The 15,863-nt window shown below is 39.5% G+C and overlaps 1 protein-coding gene across 3 annotated transcripts; it reads left to right on the top strand.

Annotated features, from left to right (window-relative positions):
* Positions 1 to 927: 927 nt before the first annotated feature.
* On the top strand, positions 928 to 15,562 carry tnk1 (tyrosine kinase, non-receptor, 1). Of its 3 annotated transcripts, XM_067579000.1 has the most exons (15): positions 928 to 1,008; positions 1,106 to 1,255; positions 4,143 to 4,324; positions 5,462 to 5,532; positions 5,647 to 5,838; positions 7,445 to 7,597; positions 7,711 to 7,988; positions 8,085 to 8,211; positions 8,394 to 8,540; positions 8,655 to 8,749; positions 10,008 to 10,250; positions 11,401 to 11,462; positions 11,983 to 12,464; positions 12,557 to 12,652; positions 13,658 to 15,562. In XM_067579000.1, exons 3-15 carry the CDS (start codon positions 4,162 to 4,164, stop codon positions 13,829 to 13,831), a joined length of 2,283 nt encoding a protein of 760 aa, XP_067435101.1. In that variant the 5' UTR covers positions 928 to 1,008; positions 1,106 to 1,255; positions 4,143 to 4,161; the 3' UTR covers positions 13,832 to 15,562. The 3 variants fall into 3 exon arrangements, with proteins under 3 accessions (XP_067435101.1, XP_067435100.1, XP_067435102.1); XM_067578999.1 differs by having other exon boundaries at positions 990 to 1,255; XM_067579001.1 differs by having other exon boundaries at positions 990 to 1,255; positions 4,147 to 4,324.
* The last annotated feature ends 301 nt before the right edge of the window (positions 15,563 to 15,863 follow it).

Consider the following 15,863-nt stretch of genomic DNA (forward strand, 5'->3'; position numbering starts at 1 on the left):
CAGGTATGGAGGGCAGAGAGAAAACCATTGGAGTTTCTTTATTTGACTCATAGCTTGGGGAAAGTTTCGTCTGAGTCCAAACATAAAACAAATCTACAAATAATGTAGACTTTTGTTCAGTTATGACTAATAATTGTACTAAATAACATGATTCATGGTATAACAGGGAATGGTCTTACTTCAGGTAAACAACATAACACAAGATAATAAATTACCACATTACTGGGCACACCCGGTTAATGCACTATAATACAATAACTGTTTCCTTCATGAACATAATAAATTGTGCTGATTCAAATTTATGGACTTTTACTGATTGTTTATTTAAGTGTCCGCACCTCTCTGGCACCCAGCTCATATGGGCGTACAAGACACTGAACATGGATATTTCGGGGGCTGTAGTTGGTGCTTTTGGACTGTACTGCATTATTCTGAGATGTGATTCTGATATTTACCAAACCGAAATGAGGTGGACAAAATATTAATTCAGAAACTTAAATTAAAGCTAAACACTTTAATTAGAATTAAACATTTACACCATCCAGTGACATCACATTGCTATCTAATTATTGCTGATTGTAGTCCAACATTACTGTCTTGTGCCAGTCATTTATGGCAGTAGCCACCACCTGTACAGGTACACATATTAGCTAGAGCACGTGGTCCTCAAATTTTTTTATGTCAAGGAGCTCTAAACTGACACAAATTAGACCACGGACCCCCATCTGATAAGATTTTTGCCTTTAGATGTTTTATTACAAGAAACCCATGACTAAAATAGTCATATATTATATCATTGTGTTACTTATTAATGGAATTATAGTGAAAATAAATGAATCCCCTTTATGCTGGTGATCCCCTGGAACCCCCTCAAAGTCCCCTGAGGGTCCCCGGACCACTGCTCTAGAGGTTTTTGCTGCTGTGTGCACTCAGGTGAGAAAAGTCAGGAAGAGGTGTGGTTAATCGAGGAACTGTAAGTGGGCGGAGAAACGAGCCGAAAACACACAGGTAGGCAAGAAAATGCGCTTGCTGCGGACTCACAAAGACATGAAACTAATAAATTAACTATAAACCGAGAAACAACCTGCGTCTATCATATCTAAAGGAAGTTTAGGACTCAGAGCAGAGTTGTGATTTGTGGGGAAGCCGTCCGTCGACGTTGCTGGAGGTTTTAGTGCCAACATGGATCATTTGTCTCGGGGTGTGTGTGGTTAAGAAAGAGCTGTCAGACACCGGAGACTCATTCTGATTAACGGTAGGTGTGACAGGACTTATTGAGTCACTGTTTTATGATACTTGAAAATCTAATGAGAAGTTTATAAGATCTCAGAAAGTTCTTACCAGGAAATTGTATGTATTTATACGTAAGTAGTATGTTAAACTTTACCAAAACGCTCCTGAAATTGTGTTTTTTGACGCTACTAACATATAATGTAACATCTAACAATTTAGTGGTAAACATCCATGGTTTCCATAGTTACCAGATTATATCTCTACTGATTTCTGTCGTGTCTACACTCGGGAAAAAATGCACAGCATCTTGGACACGTAAGGTTCTTCAAAGACGCACCCTTCAACTCTTTAATACAGTGGTTTCCAACCTGGGGGTCGGGACCCCACCAAGGGTCGCAAGATCAACCAGAGGGGTCATTAGACCATTATCAAGAGAGGAAAGCCAACACGACTAGAGCTGCAATGATTAGCAATGACAACAGAGAATTAATCCCTAAATAATTTGACAATTGCTTAATATGATTCCAGCTTCTCAAATGTGTTTCTGGTTTATTTTAGAGCCCAACCGATATATCAGTCAGCCGATATTATCAGCTGATATTGGTTTATCAGAGATATATCAGCATCGGCATATATGTCATCGGATATGCGCCGATAGTTATGTAGGCAGCATTTTATGTATATTTAATCCTTTTTCTTAATTAAAGGTTAATGTATACATATGTTTTTTTGGTTCTGTTTTTTATTTATAGTTATTTATAATTATAATATTCCCAGTGAATTGCTTAATAGGATTCCAGCTTCTCAAATGTGAATATTTTCTGGTTTATTTAGTCTTCTGTTATAGTAAACTAAATATCTTTGAGTTGTGGATTGTTGGTTAGGATAAAAAACATGATGGGCTTCGGCATTTTATCATAATTTTTGGACATTTTATCGACCCAACAATTTATTGATTCAGGAAAAAAAATCGTCACATTAATCAATAATGAAAAAATAAGCTAGTTGCAGCCATAGAAATGACATTAGCATTTTTTTCAATCATTCCTCTAATCTTTGCAGTTTCTTTTTACAGAACTGGTGGATCATTTTACCTTAAAACCTCTGCAAATGATTAAAATAGACTAGACATAAGCATACTAATATTAACAGACATTAAAGGACATTGCTTCTGTCATTAGCCAAACAGGATTAGAAGATTGGTGTGATCGTATCCTAAATGACACGTGATGAGAACTGCTCTGTCAGTGATGAATGACCCATGGTTGAGTTGATCTTGATTTGTTCTTGGTCTTAGTCAGAGGAAACAGGGATCACGAGTGTAAACAAAAGCTCTCAAACAGAAGTGCTGCTGTGCTGGGTAAACAGTGCTGTTGGTCATTTGAAGATTGCAGATAATGACTTGTATGATTAAAGTCAGGCTAGGTAAGTCACATTACTATATACTAAGTGAGTAGTTGCACACTTGGTCACACATGCCATCAGACTGAGAGGATTTTTCAGTAGCTGGGCAGGTTAACGATTCATCACTCTGTACATAAAGGGAAAGATCACAGAACTTGTTGTGTTTACTACCCTTGAATTTGCAGAGAATACATGCCCACTCTATTCTCACTCAAGTAAGGTGCAAATTAATTGGGAGTTGTCCCTGGAAATGAACACAAGCCCAGGCTAGTACCCTCTTGCACTCGCATGATTTTGAAAGTTGTAAGAATAAGCAAAGCTGATTGCTGAAGACAATGTAGCTGTGCTGCTTGTTTAGCGTGGATGTTAATTTTTCCCAGGGTAGCTGACACGGGAATGTCGAAGGCCTTCCCTGACAGCTGCTGGGCTCAGTTTGCTGATAAGCACATGATTTATGGCTGCACAAAGCTTGAAGCCTGAATTATATCCAGCAAGAGAAGGAATTTGATGTATTTTAATATTTTATTTAAAGGAAACTACATTAACCTCATCACATTTGTTGTTGCACTTATTGGTCTGGATGGTGTGATTAAGAGTCAACAATAAACTTATTACAGGAAATGCAGATTCAATTAAAAGGGGAAATACTAGCCGTATCAGGTTATGCAAAGTCATTCTGCTGTTTGACAGTAATTTCGACATGCAGTATGACTTAAGTAGTTACATATTGTGTGAACAGGATCCGGTCGAACAGGTGCCCCGACAGCCACAGACACGCTAATGTTTCTTAGTTTTTCACATTGCTCCAGGACTCCACTGCAGGGTTGTCGCCTTTAAGGTTCAAATTGAGTCGCAGCTCCTTCTGCAGCACTGATACTGGAGCTTTTATGTCTGGTTTTGTTTCCTGTCCCCCTCATCCACCTGTTCCTCTCTCTGTGATCAGCCTCTTCTGTCATCTTTCTCCACTCTCCTAGTCTGATTTTAATCTCTTTGAAGTAGCTCGTTGCCAGTTTAGAGGTATGAGTGTATGCAGAAAAGTTTAAAGATGTACCAATCTGTCATTGTTGATACTTGGATACAATGAATCAGTAGACGGTAAATAGTTGCCAGTTTGAGTTACTGGATACTGACAAATAACTTGTGAAAAGTTGGCACAAGGCTAAAAGCTCAACAATCCCCCTCTGGCATCACACACCAAGGGCTCTTTGTTAGGTCTCCATGGTAACCTAACAAGGCCCAAGTGGGAGCAAAGTAACCGTTACACAGGGTCTTTAATTAGAGTCAGATAGAGACTATTTAGTAATTGTGTCTTTGGGTTTTCATTTTGCTTCCCCAGACTGGAAAAACATGGTTGAGAGCTCAATTTCTTCTTTTGTCAGGAAGTTGTAAAGCCAAACAAAAAGATTTGACGAGATTTCATTCACAGATTTTTGCATTTTCAGAGAAAACGACACAAACAAAAAGTTCCTTTGCTATTTTATAACCTTTGACCTTTTCCCTCAAAGGCAGGTCCATCACTGGGTCATGGTGATGGACCAGGACACTCAGTGGCTGTACCAACTCCTGGCCGAGGTCCAGTTGGAGAAGTTCTACCTGCGTGTCAGAGATGGCCTCAACATCACCCGCATCGAGCACTTCGCCTACGTCAAGGAGGCCGACCTGGAGCAGATAGGCATCAGCAAACCCGGTGAGCCAGATCATCTCCTTTTTATCCACACTGATTACAAATCAAAACATATCATTCACCTGCAGATAGAAAGAATCTCCCACGTGGCTCAATAATAGATGTTTGGTTTAAATGACTTCTGGTAGAATAGAATGGTTTTCTGTTTACTCTCAGTGGTGTTTTTGTCTTTGATTTGTCTCTGATTAACCTACATAAACCATACACATATGCCAAAATTAGATCAATTCATTGTGTTTGTTGTTGAAGTCATTCAGGCGATGCTATCATGAGGAAATACAGCGTCTATTTAAAGAAAATGAGAAGCTACTTTTCAATATCACTACCTTGTTTCTCCCTGTGTTGTTACTTTGTCTTTGATTCAACCTAACAGAGAGTAAACATCACAGAGCAGAAAAAACTATACTATACTGAGACATAAACACGCATAGATAGATAATAGATTAAATTAGTTTAATTTATTGGGAGCTATTGGTGCAGTGTGTGGATCTTTTATCAGGTTTTTGCCTTGAGTTTGATTTTGATCCAACAACAGTAAATATTTTTTGGATGTCCACACCCTTTTCTTGCAAGGCATGAAAGTATTTTTCTTTGACACGCTAATTTTTTTTATTGATGAATCTTTTGATTATTTTACAGTGTTATTATTATTCATTTAGTCTGGAAAAAAGTGAAATATTACCATCACAATTTCCCAGAGCCCAAGGTGGAATCTGTTAAGTGCTTGATTTGTCGAACCAGCAATCTAAAATTGAGAAATATTTAATTTACAGTGCTATGAAATAGAAAAGGAGCCTCACATTTGAGAAGCTGGAACCAGAGAATATTTGTCATTTTTCACTGATCAATGACCAAATCAAATGACCAGTTACAAAAAAAATAGTTTTCAATTAATTTCTGTTGATTGACTAATCGGTTAATTGGCTCATCAATTCAGTGCTTTTATTAAGTTGCTGCAGCATCCTTTTGATGCAGAACAACTTTTCCTTGGACCTTGGAGTTAATGTTACTTCGCTTCTTACAGTAACAATGTTTATAAAAAATCATGTTTTTTGTAGATTTCAAGGCTTTATTAAAACAGGGATTTTAAAATCAGACAGATGTCATGTTGAGTATACTTACATCCATTTTTTCTTCCAGGACAAAGAAGATTATGGGACGCTCTGAAACGCTACAAGACAACTTCACGACCACGCTCATGGATTCCCAAGGTCTGAAACATCTCGTTAAATCAGCTTTGTTGTAGACTTCTTATCTTTTGTGTGTGAACCACATGTAATCAGACTTGTGCAGTAAGTTTTTTATTAATTTATTGATGCACACAGGTGTTAAGCGGACGAGGTCCAGATGGGGGCGAGCAGTGGAGCGGAGGCAATCCGGCTCAGAGCCAGGATGGCAGCAGCCGGGCTCTCCCTTGTCTGATCCAAGACAACGAGCTGGTTCTGGGAGAGAAACTTGGCTCTGGTTCCTTTGGGGTGGTGAGGAGGGGAGAGTGGCACACACCCACGGGAAGAGTGGTAAGAGTTTCAGTTTACAAGATCTGATCAGAAGCTACTCTCCTCTTAAGTTTTGTAAGTGTTAAAGTAATTTTGCTGAAATGATCGCAGCTTTTTATTTCCCTCAACTTTACACTTTGTCATTTAAAACCCACCATGAACAAGTTGTGTTTAAAAAGTGAAGCTGTAGTTGTATGTGCGGGACCAATAATAACAGCAAGACTGAACTTAATGCTGCATCAATCAATATTTTTATATTAGCACTGGATCAGATGACTAGGTGTAATGTGAAAGGTGTTGCTCGTAGCGATTAACCCACAGAGAATTTTTACCCGCCTCACAGTTCCTCTCAGCTTTATGGAGCATTTTAGTGTCTTTTAGCCCATTGTTTTGGTTTTATGGCTCAAAACTTAACTGTTCTGGTTCAGTCTCACCGCTCACCACTCAGTATCTTTTTCAGTTTTCAGCAAAAAAGCAGGCAAAGTTAGCAAATAACTGGTGAAAATAGTGGAGCTAAAGAGCCAGATATTTCCCTCAGGAGTTGGTGAAGACAGAAGCAGAGCTAGAAACCACAGTAAATGTTTGACCTACATGACATCAAATTAATGCTAATGTATCTCTGTTTCTGCTAAATGTGTTAATAGATAACTGTTTGCTATCATGTTATCCCCAAGTGGCCAACAAAACTGTTGCTGTTAACATTAAGGAGCATTTAGCAGCTAAAAAGACTAATTAGCTTAAAAAGAGCTACAAGGAGAGGGAAGCACAGGTGTGGACTTGTTGCCAGAGGGTTTTGTTGTCTTTCCACACCACTTACACTCCACACTAACTGGTTTGAGATCGCCTTTAACATGGCAAACCCTACATGTGAACATGCAAATGGTAGATAGAGCTAGGTTGTAGGGGTCGAATTAGGATTGAAACTCTGTTTTCTTTACTCCTCTCAGCTGCCTGTAGCAGTCAAATCACTAAGGAGCAGCATGATTTTGATGGAGAAATCCTTATACTCTGTCCAATGTCACTATTGATGAAGAATAAAGATGAAGAAACTCCACAAGCTCCAGTTGATGGTTACTTGAATACATGAGGTTCATTGAAAACAAATATCTGATATCAGAGAAGCCTTTGGCACAGTGTATATATGGATACAGTCACACCAAAAACTTTAAGGAGTAGCCTACAGTAAAACAATCACTTCTTGTAGAGCAGCACAGAACACGCAACCTGAGAGGAGGAAACGCTTGGGCACACAGGGTCAGAGTGAACTCTAATTGTAAATAATGAAGATAGTTTAGTTACCCATCATTTCTTCCGCAGGTTTATAAAACTTAAAGTTATATAAACCTGCATTCACCAGATTTTTTAAATGTTTTTTTTTACATTAAGGAGCATTTAGCAGCTAAAAAGACTAGCTAGCTTAAAAAGAGCTGCAAGGAGAGGGAAGCACAGGTGTAGACTTGTTTTGAGTGGGTTTTATTGTCTCTCCACACCACTTACACTCCACACTTACTGGTTTGAGATGGTCTTTAACATGGCAAACCCTACATGTGAACATGCAAATGGTAGATAGAGCTAGGTTGTAGGGGTTGAACTGGGATTTAAGCTCTGTTTTGTTTACTCCTCTCAGCTGCCCGTAGCAGTCAAATCATTAAGGAGCAGCATGTCCAGGCAAACGGACACACTGACGGACTTTCTCCAAGAAGTGACCACCATGCAGTCTTTAGACCACCCAAACATCATACGACTCTATGGTGTGGTGCTCACACAGCCCCTCAAGATGGTAAGATGTTTTGTTGTCTTTTGTTGTTTGAACATGGATTATATATTGATCTATTGACACTATTATCTGTTTAGTAGCCTGAATACACATATATGTCTTTTTCCTTCCTCTAGGTAACAGAGCTGGCCCCCATGGGCTCACTATATGACATCTTGCGCTCACGTCAGTATGAGTACCCTCTGGTGCGCCTCTGGCTCTTTGCTACTCAGATCATAGCAGGTATGGAGTACCTGGAGACCAGGCGATACATTCATAGGGACCTGGCTGCAAGAAATGTACTACTGGCTTCCAGAGAGATGGTCAAGATCGGGGACTTTGGCCTGATGAGGGGACTGACCCAAGAGGCCGATCACTACGTCATGTCGGCACACAGAAGGATCCCGTTCGCATGGTGAGGCCAGTGGAGAAAAGGAGGAAATTGAAGAGGTGTAGGAAGAAACCAAATAATCCTTTTAAATTCTCTTTTTCCTTCTGTCCCATCTACCAGGTGTGCTCCAGAGAGTCTGCGTGTCGGCTCCTTCTCCCATTCCTCAGATGTGTGGATGTTTGGTGTCACCTTGTGGGAGATGTTCACTTACTGCGAGGAGCCCTGGTTCGGCCTGTCAGGCAGACAGGTACACGCTTATCAGCTGCATCTGATCATTCACGCTATGTTGTCAGCGTTTTTATCCAAGCCAATCAGCATATTTGGTTTCATGTTTGGAATGTGCGTCCCCACCCTGTTGCAGTTTACTTTGGAGATATACTCCGTGACTCATCGTTTCAGTATCTCTGACACTTACTTTCTCCAATCCAGATTCTATGGCGTGTTGAAAGGGAGGGCGAACGCTTAGAAAAGCCGCCAGATTGCCCTCAAGAGCTGTATGTTGTCATGAGGAAGTGCTGGGCCTGCAACCCCGTTGACAGACCCAGCTTTGCCCAGCTCACCACAATGGTGGCAGAGGTCTGCGACATACATAACACTTACCATTTAAAATGTGCAGAAATCCACAGAAATGCATGTTTTCTTAGTACATTTTTGTATCCTTTGTCCTCACTTCTCCATCTGCCTCCACAGGCTAAACCAATGGAGGTGCAAGCAACAAGAGACTTTGCTGAACCCAGAAAACTTGCACTTGTGGCCAACGACCTTGTGACCGTCATCGACCACGGGTGGGTGAGAGAAAGAAGGGTGCGACAAAAAGCATAAAGGAAAAACTTTGACCCACACAATAGGCCTTTGTTTAGATGAAATGGAGATTTAAGTCAGCCCCTTCTCAAAAGTGCATTCCAGCCGTGATCTCATGGAGTCCTTGATCCACATTTTCCTTTGTTTGTTTGAACAAGTGGAGCAGCTACAACACTGTCCTCTCGGTGCTTTTTACACCACCACATATGTGGTCAAAATTATGATTGTTGTGTCACTCATTTGCAGTTTTTTTATTGCCCATGATCTATTTGTAATCTAGTCATTGGAGTCCAAGATTTGCATCAAGCAACAGAAAACACGTGACCACCTAAATCCATAAAAACCAGCATAAAATACATATTTCCTGTGAATCATTTACATGCCATTAAAATGGACTTAAGGTATACATCAGAACCCTTTATCCTAATTTAAAATCCATGAAATTAAAGACTTTGACAATGCATCATTTATTTAGACTCAAGTCTTTTGGCATGGGTGGTATGTGGTATGGATTCACCCCTGGCTTGAAATTTCCATCTCACCTGTTTAGTTTTTGTTCTTTATTAATGAAGAAAACTGCAATATATTTAGTTTTTTTTAACATGATAGTTATTTCTTGACCTTTGGGAATCCTAACTCTAACAAAATGATCAAAGTTTAAAGGTCCACTTACTAGCTTTGTGGAGCTTCCAGCCTCGTCTCAGCAAATGGAGCTGGTTCAGGTGTTTGACTTTTATTTGATGACTTGTACTTATTTACCTGTCTCTGCTCTTCACAAACGATAAAATAGTAAAGATTAGCAAAATAGATTGTGGTAATACTACTGAGTACTCACCTGTAACCCATCAGTATCCAGACAGTTTCTGTAATTTAAAGCGAGACAGTAACTCAGTAATGGTAACTTTGAAAGAAAAAATCATTCTTCCTACCAAAGTTTAATTTATAAGCAAAAAAATGCTCCCTTATCCAATTCAACATACTCAGGTTTTGCGGCTACAGCTTTACTTGGTCTGGTATGACCAGTATCTTATGGTGACTAATGTTAGTTTACTTAAAAGGTGGTTATTACTGTGAAATAGACATTAGAGTCAATACACTGACTTTATGACTCACCTCTTCTTGTGTTATTGTTATGTTTTAACACAGTGGACCATGTTCAGCATAAGTTACATAGTCTCACTGTAAACTATGCATGGTCTTCGGTTTCTAACTGACTGAAGTGTTCTGCATCTCCATGTGCAGCCTGGAGCTGTGTGAGTGGAGGGGCCAGAACCAGCGGACTCTATCAGTTGGCTTGTTTCCTGCGAGCCTCACTGCACCGTCACTCCCCGCTGCTGCTGCCGTCGCCACGTCCAGCAACCCAGGGCCCAACTCCACTTCTAGCTCCACTTACATCTCAGCGCCCATGAAGGGCAGCCTGCAACACACCGGGCACGGAGACATCAACCCTGATCGCTGCTGGGGATCACCTGAGAACCTGGATGAGTCAGTGATACTTCTCATTCCTGTTTTGTACAGTAGTTATCTATTATACAAGTGTATGTTAATGATAGACAATTGAGAGAGCAAAACAAGTACAGAGTGAAAAACAAGAATAGCTCTCCTCACTTCATGATTATATGAGGCTTTAGTTGATGCACAAATTTGTATATTTGCTTCTATATTTTGCAAAATGTTAAACCTGAAGAGAAGCTCTTGCTCTTTGCTTCTGAAGGACAACAAACTGTCTCATTATTGTTATTAGCACTCAAAGTTGTTTACTGTCAGACTCTATTAGGTTTGAAACTAACGTTTTCATTATCGATTAATCATTTGGCCTGTAAGATGTCAGATAATAATGAAAAATGCTCGTTATAATATCCCACAGTCCAAGGTGACATCTTCAAAATGTTTTGTTTTATCTGACCAACGGCTCAAAAACAAAAGATTTTCAGTTTACAATTAGATAAAACAGAGAAAAAACTAAAAACTCTGTTATTTGAGAACCCGGAAACAGAGAATATTTGTCATTTTTGCTTAAAAAAATGACTAAAACGATGAATTAATTATCAAAATACTGACTAATTTTCTGTAAATTGATGAATCAGCTAATCGTTAGGGCTCTAAACTCTGTTGAAGCTGAACTGAAAGTATCCTGACACAAAGTCATATACTGTATGTTTGTCTGGTTATGTAAAGAGATACAAATAAATATGCAATAAAACCTGCTTGTCAGTAAAATGATGCAGGAATTATAATTTACCATCTTAGATAAACTGACAGTTATACAGCAGTCAGGCTGTGTCTCACAACAGATTTTGTTCATTTGAACAGACAATAACTCGAATTACCTGCTGGCTGCAGCTAAAAATGTATAACAAATGTTGTTTCCTATATATCCTTGCAGCCTTTGTAGCTTCTCGTCTATTTGTTGTTCCTACAGAATACTTCAAAACAAAACAAAACAAAAAAAAAAAAAAGAGGTTTTTACTCTGCGTATGTTATGTTGAAAACCATATAATCTTAGCGCAGGTCCCTGAGTCACTGAGTTTTATTGCAGAAAGCTAATTGCAGTGCAACATTGAACTTTGACCCGCTGTCCGTCAATATAGCTTGTGAGTCATGGCTAATGTGTTTACTGTTTTGACCTGTACAGTGGCAGCTGGAGGGCGGGCTCCTCCAGGGAGAAGGAGGGCTCCAATCTGCAAAAAATGGCAGGTAGGAACGAAATATAATATAAAATCAGTTGTAGAACATAGTGAGAGCTGCAGGACACACTGTATAGTGTAACCATATAAGTGTCAGTGTCTGCTGCAGCTTTAAAAGATTTGTGAAAAGTGATTTGTCCTTTTATGTTTTCATTTTTTAACCGATTCTGTTTTAAAATGTCTTAAAAGCTGCTTGTTTGTTTCACTGTTTTTAAATGTGAGGCACCTTATCCATCCAACTCAACTCCTGTATTCATTCATTCACTCACTGAATTGATAATGTACTAACAGTTGGACAGTCTGCCCCCTAGTGATTTTATTAATCTATCCCAGCAGTGCCCACATAAACTCTTACATAAGATTATTCACTTGCCATCACCTGTGCAAGACGAATGAATTGTGCAGGCGAGTCTATAAAGATGTGTTTTCTAGTGCAACTTCTGCTCTTTTTCCCTTTTGTTCTCATTCATGTCACTTGTTATGATGGGTAAATGTTTAATTGTACTTTTTGCGTCTCCCTGATTCTTCAGGTATGTCTCGGAGCCTGGAGTCGGTCTTGAGTGGACACCGGCCCCGGTCTCATACAGTCGGGGGGGGCAAAGTGGATCAGCAGGGCAGAGTCATGCCCCCAGGGATGGTAGCCCGCAGTGTGGTGATGCAGCAGGACCCGCGTCGCTTCAGCGAGGCCAGTATCGTCCCTCCTCCCCGACCGCCGCCCCCCAACCTGAAACACTTGAAAGCTCAGAGGAAGCCTACGATCTACCCGGTCCCAGGCACCTCCTGGCCTTCTCAGTTGGTCCTCTCCCCTCCGTCGCAACAACTTCAACCTCAACCCCAACAGCAGCCTCAACAGGGTGTCGGAGGCACCAACCTGGCTAAAATGGCCCACGTGGCGCGGTCGACCCCGCAGTTGGACGAGCAACCAATCGTCAGAGGGAGGGAACGAATCAGAGATCGAGACCGAGAGAAGTCACCTCATGTGCCAAACACGAGAGAAAGTCTCATCTCGCAGGTATGACACAGATTCCTGACTGCTTTAGATACTTTTTTCTGCACAAAACATTGTCCAGTGGATTGAAATACAAGCTTTGTTGCTCTGCTCAGGTAATGGAGGCGGTACATGGAGTGACTATCGAAGAGGTTCGTGCTGCGCTTCAACGTAATGACTGGAACCCACTGCGAGCCGAGCAACAGCTTAAGGTCAGACCATGAAACGACGACACAAAGGGCAAAAAACACCGTATTTACCTGTTTGTGTTTCTGCGTGGGGTCATTTTTGGTTTGAGCATCTGATGCAATAAAGCAAAGACATGAATATTTGGTTTTTATTTAGTAACTGTCAAGAACAAGGCAAGCAAAGAGACTTACGTCAAACAAAAATAAGACAAGATATAAAATAAAAAGTTTAAAAAATCATCCCAAGGGCCCTAAAAATCCTCGATTCCTTGATTAATTGCAGGTTTGTTAGAATGTTTTCACCACATATACAGTACATTATCATCTATGGTGGGTCCTGCGGTATTATTTGTGTTTATATTGTGCTCAAATAATGCAAAAAAAAAGTTGTGTCTAATGAAATTGCCACAAAATAAATTGAAATACTGAAAACCTGGCGCCAGTTAAAATAAATCTATTTTAGCAGTTGTATGGGTGTAATAATAATTAGCCCCAGCATTTTTCTTGTGTGTGAAGTTTAAGCAGCACTAGGTGCTTTTTCACTCTATTATGAGCAAGTTTATAGTTTGAAGATACTAATTCAAACAGAAATCAAGTCAAATTTGAATTCGTAGTCATATGTACGATTGTTTAATACCAAAGAATACCAATCAAACTGAAAGTATTAGGCAAACAGAAAAAATGTACAATGTGTCAAAATACTTTTCATATCATGTTTTTATGAGCCATCAATGAAACAGTTACCATAAAACGTTATAAGTCTCCTTTAGAGGTAATTCAACTGTGAATTTAATTATTATTAAAAAAAACTGCAGTATATGATTCTGCAGTGAAGCATGTTGTATTACAGGGCGTACTCCAGTCTACTGTATGATGTCACAGCAAGTGTTTTGCATTTGAGCGCTGCAGGGAAACAACGTGCGTTGTTGTGTGGCCAGAGTTTTGTTTGTTTCCCCTTTTTGTTTAATTTTCCATAAATGCTTATATTTTTTTCCTGCTTCTGAGGCCTTTTCTTTTGTTGTGTCTTAGTTGGACCAGCTCTACTCACTGAGCCTCTGCTCCAAAGAGGACTGCCTGAGGGTCCTGTCCAAGTACCAGTGGAACCTGCAGTCAGCCAGCCGTTACCTGATCCAATGGTCACTGGACGACAGACCAGGCCAAGGGAGGGATCGACCTCAGATTAGCGCAGAGAGACGAGTGTGAAAGGATTTCTTTTGGGGCTGATACTCTCTTTCCTAATATCTGGATGTTTGAGACTTGATTCACGCTGACACACTCTGACACCGGAAGCTGCCCACAACAACACGTGGGAGATAAAAAAAAATAGGAAAATGAAGATAGAAGAATGTAAAAAGACACACATTTTGAAACGAAGGAATTAAGAAAAAAAGACGAAACTGTTTCTGAGTACTGTTTTTATATTTTTAATGATATTACTCTTCACATTATGTGTTTGTTTTGTGCAAATATTTTTGTATCTTAATGATTTTGTACATATTAGTAATGATTGTTATGTTGAATAAATTGATGATCATACGTGATGATATGAGCAGTTTCCTCAGTTTTTATATTGCAAAACTGCACCGTGATTACTTTAATATTCAATAAAAAGGTTTTATTCCAGTGTACTAACAATCTATTTATTGTGAATTTAAAATATTAGATACTGCACTGGCATAAAGGGATTTCAAAGTAACACACAGTGTCATTGTGGTAGTTTTAATACTTTTATGTAGGAGATTAAAAACAACCTCATATTCACGATGCACCAATCTGCTGCCACTGATACTGACCTTAATATTCTGATCAACCATGAGGTGACTCATCCATATTAAATAGAGTTTCCTTGTCAGTGTTATTATAAAATTCAGTGTTTCCACAGTAATCCCTGGCCTCCTGTTACCTTACATAAACACCATTCAATAGAGGACAACTGAGATTTTAAATTCGGGTAAAAGCGAGCACTGACTGAGTTTTGGAGTCGAGGTATCTGGTGAAATATCAAGTGAGGAAAAAGTTGGATAGTTGCAATAATTATAAACCTCATTTGAGCTCATTTCTCACTGCACACAACAATAAGCTTATTTATGATTGTATAAAACACCGCTAAAGTTAATAAAAGAAACTTCACCGCTCTTCAGAAAGATGAATCTTAAAGGGTTTTATAGAAACTTGATTGAAAGCTTTAAATACCTTGAATATCTTGTGAAAGCTATGTATATTCTGTGTATTCTTCCCAACAGGTGTAACTAAACTTACAAATACTGTGTACATAGATGTACAAGAGTATTTACACAGCAGCAGCAGCAGGTAGAAGTTCAGGTGAGGTACAACCAGTTGCTGATCCACTGACTTGTTGAGTCCTGTATAATAAGGACAAGAGCATTACATATCATGAGAAGACAATCAAATTCAGTTTTTTTCCCAGAAGCTTTGAGGTACAGATGGACATGTGCAGACATGCTCCCAGAAATACTCTGCTTGTATTTCTCACATTCCACCAGGAGGTGGAGCAGTTAGACGTTTAGTATCTAACCAGGGAGGGGGACTTTGTCTCTTCTTGTCGCACCTGAGGTAGGACATGGATACAATCTGTCTTTTAACCTCGATGCAGACAGATAAGAAAGCTGATACTGCATCAATAAAGCACATACTGTACTGAGTAAGTCAACCAGCAACTGAAGTGGAGCAGTGTTTCTTAGTGGAGCTGGACTTTGACAATGCAAAGATCATTTTTTCCAGTGCAATCAGATGTTCCACTTTTAGACTGGTTTCCGAGGGCCTTCCCCTAATATTTCCTGAACACTGAACCAGTGGAACACAAGAGGACATCACTTTTACAATGGCTTAATATTTTTTATTTGTGAACTACTTACAGGGTGTTTTTTGTTTCTGTAAAAAAAAAAAAAAAAAAGTAATTTATAAATCACAAGTTATGAGAGTTACAGAAAAATGGTACAAAATAGATTTTGGTAGAAATACAGGAAACAGACACTGCAGATTTAACGATTTGATTAAAAAAAACAAGCTGCAGATGAACTCAGTGAACATATAATTGCGAAAGTGTTAACCTTTTGGCTACTTTCCACAAAGGCTGATGGTAGCATATACGCACACGCTATGACACGCATTTATACAGTGTGTAATACAAAGCTTTGGTCTGGAATTATGAGTATTAGTGGTAACCAAACCTGACAGGAGGCACACCCATGTAATCCTATAAACGCACAAATGT

The sequence above is a fragment of the Thunnus thynnus genome, chromosome 22 (assembly GCF_963924715.1).
Source record: "Thunnus thynnus chromosome 22, fThuThy2.1, whole genome shotgun sequence".
Classification (NCBI taxonomy): domain Eukaryota; kingdom Metazoa; phylum Chordata; class Actinopteri; order Scombriformes; family Scombridae; genus Thunnus; species Thunnus thynnus.

Excerpts from the sequence above, each read along its gene's own strand:
- tnk1 (XM_067579000.1), top strand. The coding sequence starts at position 4,162 with ATGGTGATGGACCAGGACACTCAGTGGCTGTACCAACTCCTGGCCGAG. Across the intron at positions 5,839-7,444 it reads ACACACCCACGGGAAGAGTG|CTGCCCGTAGCAGTCAAATC; the intron begins GTAAGAGTTTCA and ends TACTCCTCTCAG. Across the intron at positions 11,463-11,982 it reads CAATCTGCAAAAAATGGCAG|GTATGTCTCGGAGCCTGGAG; the intron begins GTAGGAACGAAA and ends CTGATTCTTCAG.